General features: G+C 37.3%; 1 protein-coding gene across 2 annotated transcripts in view; it reads left to right on the top strand.

Annotated features, from left to right (window-relative positions):
* The window catches only part of atp6v1h (ATPase H+ transporting V1 subunit H), a 36193-nt gene extending 27506 nt beyond the window's left edge, over positions 1–8687 (top strand). For both annotated transcript variants that reach the window (XM_086271168.1, XM_086271169.1), the window contains one exon: positions 8289–8687. In XM_086271168.1, coding sequence (XP_086127294.1) covers positions 8289–8358 — 70 coding nt within the window. In that variant the 3' untranslated portion in view covers positions 8359–8687. The remainder of the gene's footprint in view (positions 1–8288) is intronic.
* Positions 8688–9184: the final 497 nt, after the last annotated feature.

The raw sequence follows: 9184 nt of genomic DNA, 5'->3' as shown, positions 1-9184 counted from the left end.
CAAGTGTGATGTATACACTGAAAATCACATTTTTACACATTGTATCTGTGTCCTGCATGCAGCATCTTGAATAAAAATGTTTAAATATGGTTAGATTTTGTAACTTTCATTTAAGGAGGAAGAGGCCATGCAATCTCTCAAATTTGCCTCAGACATATGAGAGAAAAAAAGCACTTTTATATCCTAAAACGTGACTGGAGAGGCGTTTTTAGGATTCTGCCTTTGTGCGTTTGATGTGCTGTTGGCTAATCAGGCTAATGCAGGGTGAGAGCCGGTTGTCTGAATTTTTGTTTACATTTACTTGAATTATGGTCGGAACGTGTCCTCACTGGCCTGAAAGCAAGTGTAATGAGGCAAAATAACTGTGTGGACAGCAGGGCTGCGCTGGGGTCAGATCAAGATGTGCATGACTTAGGTTCAAAATATTGACAGACTAGGATGTTCCACAAAATGTCAAATGTGCTGGGCTGTATGTTTCTCATGTCACGAATTTACCCAGAGTGAACTTTACATAGATAGTGTCTTTCCTCTGCTTCTCAGTCTTACAGAAAATAACTTGAATGATCTTATTTGCCAAAAGTAGATTGATTTAGATGATTGTTCACACTATTTTGCAACTTGTGGCTGGCATAAATGTGTTCAAGTAAATTTCAGCTGGTAATTACAGCATCAAGAAAGATCAGTTAGAAAATGCTACAGTGGTGCTATGGCACCTTAATTTAGTGTATCATGTACATATCTATCATTCATATTCTTAACCTGCAGACTGAGATTGCAGCAACCTTTTAGGGGGATCACAACCCCACTTGTGCATCATGGATTGAATACACTTGTGTCTGATACAGACTGTAAGATGATAACACCCACTGAATTGTTGGCTACAGCATTTTGCTGCAATTACTCTGCTCTTTTCTTCCATATCTCATTATCAGTTGCACAGTTATAATTACCACTAACAGCTGGATTAAAATATTATGCAAACAAGCTTCTGCTGCTTCTCTGTTGAAATTCCAAATATTTTGTTTGACACTTCCATCTGCTGGGGTTCATGCCCACCTTTGGAGTTCTCACACTTTGTGATGCATATTTATCTTCATAGCCAAAATTTGCAAACTGTATGGCTAACTTTTGTCTTTTTTTTTATTTTTTATTCTTAGGCTCTTTAGACCCATTGCAAGCACCATTATAAACTCGTCATGCTTGATTTTACTTAGGTTAAGTCACCACTAGCAACATTTTCCGGACATCCACTTCACCTCCCCGTCTTTGTGTGTGTCTTCTGTGTACTGGATTTCTTGGAAACAATAAAAATGAAAGCCAACTAGCATTAAGTGGGAATATGTTTGTTTTTGCTGCCACTATCTAAAACACACACTTTCAGTTTCCTGAGCAACTCTGGATGGAGGTATTATGATTAATATTACAGTGATGTTCCAAGTGGGCAATGTGATCAGTCATGCGTGGACAGAAGTTTATTTGTTTGAAATACCACTAAGAGTTACAGAAAGGGAGGAAGAACATTGGGTTCAGTGACTTGAAATTTCCAGAAAGCTCAAAGATCATTTACAGTCAGTGATGGGAATAACGGCGTTGCAAGTAACGCCGTTACTAACGCCGTTACTTTTTTCAGTAACGAGTAATCTAACTAATTACTATTCCTATCATTACAACGCCGTTACAGTTACTAACAAGAAAATGCGGTCCGTTACTATTTTTCAACAAACAGACGGTTGAAGCTGTGTTCAGCTTACGGCATCTTATATCAGTTGCACGGAAGTAGCTGCCTACGTAAGTAATCTGGACGCTACAGCTTTAAGCAGCTGCGCGCGCTCCCGCGGACGATAATCACGATCACTGTCTAGCACAACACCTGGAGCTAAGAGGGCAAAACGATCGCATGAGTCCTGCTGTTTGACTGAGGAAGAATAAAGTATCCGTGGTAAGCCAATCACATGGCCACTTAAAGACAAAGCAACAAGGTGATAGATACCAGTTTTTAAATTGTGTTGATAGGCCAATATATATACGCGGCGTTTTTTCCTCAATAGTTTCGTCACGTAAGGACAGCGCTAGCAAGCACTCTCTGCTTATGACCCCCCCAAGGGGAAGTTTTAGGAGTGTGAGAGGGAGAGAGCGAGAGAGAGAGAAAGACAGCAGAAAAGGAGAGAGAGCGAGTTTTGAGATGTGAGAGATTTGTGACGTTTAGCTTGTTTGGAGTGTGTAGTTAATGTGTTGTCTTGTGTAGTCAGTGTGTAGTGTTGTGGATAGTTTTGTGTTGTGTGTCAGAACAATGAGGTGACTGCTGTCTCCAGGTAGAAACAGGAGTGATACTCCTGCTGCTGTCACACCTGCAGGTATCAGGCTGTGATGTTCTCCTTCATAGTGGACAGAAAAAAAATTTTTGTGGCACAAATAATTTGTGTGGCATCTTATTGAATGCAGAACAGCTGATTGTTCTGTAAATAGTTTGAAATGGTTATTTAAAAAATCAAGATAAAAGGTAAATGGATGCAAATAACTTTGTTTGCAAAACTTGTACATAGGATTTTAAAATTGACAATTTATATTTGCATTTAAAGTTATGAAATATGATTCGTTAAACATGTTTGTGGTTGTTACAGTAAAAAATATAACTTTTTCTACTCTGATTTTATGTTTTTTGTCTGATTTTAGATCAATTGTGTTAATACAGTATGTAAAAATGAAAACATAACTGTAAATTCAGACATGTGAGGTTGGGCTGAAAAGGATGATACCAAACAAGGCAAAGTAAATAGTTTTTAAAGGTGAAATGTGGAGGGAAAATCAAAAGTAGTTAAAAATGGCCAATTATACCCTGGACCCCAGAGGGTTAAACTTTTTTCTTTTCTTTTTTTTAAAGTAACGCAATAGTTACTTTTCAAGTAATTAATTACTTTTAGACTATTGTAACTCAGTTACTAACTCAGTTACTTTTTTGAAGAAGTAACTAATAACTATAATTAATTACTTTTTCAAAGTAACTTGCCCAACACTGTTTACAGTACTGTGGAAACGTGTTGAGACACTCCTTATTTCTTTATATTTTGGTAGGAAAATATGTAACAGGTACAGCAACTATAAATGGAATTTCAAAATATATGGCAAAAATAAAGTTTGTACAATTCTAACGAGCTTGAAAGTCAATATTTGGTGCGACCACGTTTTTCTTTTACAAAGCCGGAACATCTTCAGGAATAATTCTCCTGGCTTCTTGCAGGACATTCAGATCTGTTCTTTGGATGCTGGTTTCCTTTTTGTTCCGTTCTCTTTTACGATTGTCCTGCAAAGCTTTAGTACTACTGATGTCTGGGCTCTGGGGAGGCCAATCCATGACTGATAGTATGCACTTATTTATCCAGGTATTCTTTTACTGCCTTGGCAGTGTCTTTAGGATCACTATCAGGCTGAAAAATAGCGTTGCCAATCAGAAGCTTTTCTGATGGTATTGCATGGTGGATCAAAATCTGAAGGTTCCAATTTGTGTTAATAATTCCATCAATTTTGACAAGATCACCAACAAAACTCACTGACATGTAGCCCAAAGCTTTTAGAGAGTGTCCACTGTGTTTTACAGATGGCTTTAGACGCTCACTGTTGTAACTCTCTCCTGACATCCTCTGTAATTATCTGTACTGATGAAAAATTGAACCAATAATGTCAAATCTGGCATCATCACTCTATAAGACCTGTTGCCGGTGATTATCACTCCAATTCTTGTATAATTTGGCATACCTCAGCCTTATCTCCCCGTTTCCCTTCCTTAAAAATGGTTTGTTGACAGCCACACTTGCACTGAGACCATTTCTGATGAGACTTTTGCAAACAGTACACAATTCAGCTGAAAGGTCAAATGCATCTCTCAGGTCTTCTATCAGGTCTTTGATGGATTTTTCTTTCTTTCTTAGGGGCAGGACTTTCAGATACTGTTCATATCCTGCACATAGTTTTTTTTAATGCCTGCTATTTCTTCTGTTCTCCTCTACTTTCCAGTTTTCTTGTTTCTTTTTGAGGACACACTGAACACCATGCTAAAATGTGCCATGCTTTGAGTAACTCTTTGAAAACCACCTTGTTGGTACAAAAATACTTTTTTATGCCTGTAAAATTGTTGTATCTTTGGTATTTTCATTCAACTAAAGAAAACTTTCTTATGCTTTAATTATTCAAAAGTCAGTGCTAAGTTGTTCAACAAGCAAGAAACAAATAAGACAAACTAAAAATCAACAAAAAATATTTTTTTCTGAATATGATCAAGTACAAGGATTAAGCATGAAAATGTATGAAAAATGCATGAATGTGTGGCTACGTAGAAGCAAAATATAAATGAAATGAAGTAGAACGTAGAATCGTATATAAGCATCACCTCTGCATTAACTGCATGCCATAAATTAGCTTCCGTATCTTGTTTGAGATTCTCCTGTTTTTACGTGGGGAATAAAAATGAAAGAGTCAGAGTGAAGTTAAAGAATGTTAAGTTCAAATGAAGGTGGAAGAATTGAGTATTAAAACAGGAGGAGAAAAAACCTGAAGGCTGCATACGAATGTTTTACTTCGAAAAATGAAAAGCAGGGATTACAACTGTGTATGAAGTCTGGTTTAAAATGGATGCAAAACTTCTGCACACGCCTGAATACAAGACTAAGTAAATTAAATTTTATATGGAAATTGACATTTTGTTTGACAGCTTTTTTTTTTTTTATTCTTCCCTTGTAGCTTTTGAAAGCAGCAGCTCATAATTTTAATGCCCAGCACATAAATCACATTTAAAGACATTCACCTGTCCTCATTTATGCAGGTAGTTCTTATAAGACACCCTCCATCCACACCTACCTCTTGTGTAGGGCATGTTGAGCAACGTTGGTGGTTTTTTTGTAAAATAAAACATAATAATTAAAGAAAGGAATGTTGCTCATGCCATATTTCTCCATTAAGATGAACACTTTGTTACTAGTTTCAGTCCTCATAACACGACCTCCTAATGTGAGGGGGTGAGCTATTTCTCAAGGTTTTTTCGTCATACTGAAGAATCTGCTGCCTACACTCATTGCCTGCGTGAAAACAGAGGTGTGTGAATGAGATGAGAACTTTTTTTTTTCTTTTTTTTTTTAATTACAATGAAGAGTTTTTCAAAGCCGCTTCCCTTACCCGCTGTCACCTTGAGTGGGTTGACTTGTTGTTTCTAATATAACATTTTCTTGTTCCTACCTTTCTGAGGCCCCTGATGTCATGACAACAGCATGCTTGAATGTGCGCAAACTGTTATCTGGTCATTGTTTTTGACGTGTTTCTAAATCTCCAGCAAGCTTTGACTGAATGGTGTTTTTGCCAATAAGCTCCATAACTCCACGGTTGTCGTTTAAGTCTTAAGCTATCGCTGGTCCAGCCACCTTTATGCTGTGCTTGTCTCAGTTACAGTCAGTCCTCTCTACTGACATTTGACATGTTCATGATATAGTATTGGTTTGCCTTTCATACAGTAGCCTGGCTTTTTTTGCCAAACAAACTCAAATCTGTGCTCCGAGTCACTGTGAACTGTCTCCTTTTTTAAATTTGATTGATGATTTCCCATATTCTTGTTTGTATTCTAACATTATTATAGATTCAGGTGTTTCTGTCAAATACTGTAACAAATACAGACACGCTACCTTTACTGAATGTACACAGATGGTGTTTACATGTATAGTCACTCCCCAAAGGCCGCTCGGAGCAAAGAGAGATGCTGTTTGTTTTATAATGCAGTGCAAATTTAAAACAATACTACAAAAGAATCAGCTTATGTTGAATAAGTCTTAGCACCAGTGTTTACTTTCCTGAAAACCACAATGCTGTATTTAGTCCTAGGGTTATTACTCAAAAAAGTAATGTATTACACATTATTCTGTATTTTTCTTTAAAGTAATTCAGTACATTTCCTGCTGGAGAAAGTCATTACACACGTTACACACATACTCGTTACACACATGCAATCTTTTTTTACATATGAAAACCAGCACAAAGAGACTTCAGAGTGATCGCCATAGCGATTCTACTATAGAAGTATGAACAGGTAGAAACGTAGGCTGCAAGTCTGACTGCCCGTCAGTTTGTTACCCATTAAAGATCAGGACCTGGCTGCTGTGCTGGGGTCAGCATTCACTCAGATTGTTACTGGTTTTGTCCACTTTAGCATCACGTTCTCTTCCTTTTGTGCTATAAAAGTATGTCCATATCTACACTCCTAAAAAGTCGTAGATCTCTTTTTGATCTACAACTTTGACTTGAGCTGATTGTTGTGCAAGTGCACAGGAAGAAAAAACATGTATGTTTGTTTGTTTGAATTTTTTCGGCAGTGAAAAGATTACTGAAGAACTTTTGTAACAAAAGTAACAAAATAATTGTAACTGTAATATAATTACTGTGGCGTGTTACATTACTGCATTAATGAAAATTGTAACACAGCTGCACGGTGGGTGCAGGATTTTTGTAAACAGTCGAACAAGCTGCCGTTCTTGTGAAACGGTCGTGTAGCAGAAACTGTGTGAAAAGAAAATCTATTTTTGATCAGCTGTATGTGTCTTTCACCTCAGCACCACGGGCAAGCACTTACTGCCATTTCATTTGTCATTTCTTAAGTAGAGGCATGGCACGTGTGGTTGTATAGCCAATTTTAAAAGCAAAAATATAAAAAATAAAATAAAAGGAGAGACAAGTTTAAACAAGAATTTATAGAATAAACAAAAGGTGGCACATTAGATTTATTGTAGTTCACTTTGGACAGCTGTCTGCAAAATGAAATATTAGATAACATCTTGACAGTAAAAACTAACTTTGAGTGTCCGCTGATTTTACTGTGGCTAATACTTTTTAATATCATGCAGTGTTTCATGTCCAAGACTCATTTCGCTGTGTCTTACAACAGAGACATATGAAAAGGTGCCTTGGCTGCGGGACACTAACTTCATCAGTCATCCTACCAATTATTGCTATTTGCCTTTTTTTTTGTAATCTCACTGGCAGTGCTCTAAATCAGCGTACTGTAACTGATTTTTGAGAATGGACTGAAGGTTATCTCTGACAGCTCCAGCAGTTGGTGTGCCGTGCTTTGACCCTGCATGAATTAGAGAAAATCCAAAATAAAGTCAAGCTCATGCACCCAGGTCTGTTTTTTAAAGTCATCCATGTCACCCATGATGAGTGTATGTGAAGTTCTGTACAAGCCTGTGGATGGGGGTTAGAGGAGGGTTAGCTAAAGATCAAAGGCTTAAAAGCTCTTATATGTCTTGGATATATTTGAGTTGATCTATAGCAGCTTGTGGTTTTACCAGCCTGGTTGTTTGGTCAATATTTAACAAAGAGGTATTTGGTATTTTCAGTAAGAGAGGTATGAGACGAACACATGAAAGTACTGTGCTGTTGTTTGGAAAAAGCTTTTTGCTGCTTCTGCGTTGGATGCATATTGTACTGTTTTATCTCACTGCTGTGATTCATTCTCATAATAGGGCAAATAAAAAAAAAAAAATAACCTCCTTCAAAAATAGAAGTGTACAGTGGTTTCATAAAGACATCCTTACGGCGCTGTTGCTTTGTAGAAAAGGAGAATAGTGATGAGTCTAAGCGTGCATATTTTTAAGGAGAAAATATTCTCTGTCGTTATGAGTATTCACCATTCCCATTTTTAGACTATTGAGAGGCATTTGATATTTCTGCTGCTGATAATTTGAGTGTCATGAAGCATATCTAAAAATGTTACTGCCAAGAAGAAACATGAAGCCGAACTGTGACCTTTCAAAGTAATATATAATGGGTCTATATTTCAGCATTACATCATGTCAGGGTCAGGATACCTGGGAGAAGCTCATATTGTTAAAATGAGAAGCTTCATTAAAAACCTGTTTTCACATTAAAGGATATAAAAGATCCAGAATCCACCCAATCAGAGAATAGATTGAAGTGAAAACATTCAGGCAGGTGGTGATCGGGGTGGATATTATCCTCCATTTATCAGAACTTCAAATGCTTACCGGTTATGTTTTGATTTAAGGAAAAATATGTACTGTTATTGAAAAACATGAAGTGTTTTTTTTCTTGAAGTATTTAAAATTGAAGTATTCTTGATTTTCTCGTCTTACTGTCACCAAACAAATAAGGAAAATATACAATAAGCATGCCTTCCAAAATATTTCTTTGTTCCTTGTAACAGGAGGTATGGCCTTATTTGACAGCATGTTTAGTGTTTCTTGCTTTTTCAGTCTGTAAAAACAAACAAACAAACTGTTTCTCTTTCACAGGGAGTACCTTGGAAGACAACTGCAGTCCACTGATCAGCAGCAGGCTCCAGCGGTGGCTGCTCGAAGCTGAACACTGAATGGTCATGTGTGTTTGTGTCTCATTTTGTGGACGAGTGTGAACTGTACGCAGATTGGCAATTGTAATGATCAGCTCTTTGTTTTTGTGTAATGACTTGAAAAATCAAACGGTGCGATTTCCACTTCTACACGCACCCCAAATGATCCTCGATGTTCCTCGATTTCCTTGATGTTCTGTCGTGCTTCGTGTTGTGACTCCAAGATAAGTAATGCTTGATTAAAGCCGCACTTTGTGTGTCTGTGATGATGTACAAAACTGCAAGTTATTTAAGTCTTAAGTCTGTAAAACATATGAATACCAATAAAAATACTTATCTGTGACATTCCTGTCCTGCACATCCTTTTACTGAGAGGTTGATGAGAAACGAAAGCTGAATAACAAAGAGATTTTCAGACGTGACAGCATTATTGAGCTTTCTTATCAGCCCATATGCAATTGGCTCCCCAGCAGTGGCAGCAGGGTGGCTAATGAAATATTTATTTATTTATTTGAGGTCATCTTCACTAGCTCCTGCCTTTGAAGGGAAACAGATGTGTTAGGAAGTTAAAGTGGCTTGTGGAATTAATTGTAATAATTAGAGTGCTCTTTAGTGAAAACACTCACCGGCCACTTTATTAGATACAACAACTCATTGTATCTGATTAGCCAACTGCATGGGAGCTGTCAGTGCATTCAGGCGCGTAGACGTGATCAAGACAGTACTGATGGTTGTTGATCAAAGACAGGAAATACGGGAGTATTTCACAAACTACTGATGTGGGATTTTTCACACAACTATCTGTATGATTTACAGCGAATGGTTCAAAGAGCAAAATAT

The sequence above is a fragment of the Aulonocara sp. 'chitande type north' Nkhata Bay genome, linkage group LG18 (assembly GCF_057382095.1).
Source record: "Aulonocara sp. 'chitande type north' Nkhata Bay isolate Kocher_YH1m ecotype deep benthic linkage group LG18, A_spYH_male_GT1.1, whole genome shotgun sequence".
NCBI classification, from domain to species: Eukaryota; Metazoa; Chordata; class Actinopteri; order Cichliformes; family Cichlidae; genus Aulonocara; species Aulonocara sp. 'chitande type north' Nkhata Bay.
Note: the sequence above shows the minus strand (reverse complement) of the source record. Positions and strands in the feature narration are given on the sequence as shown.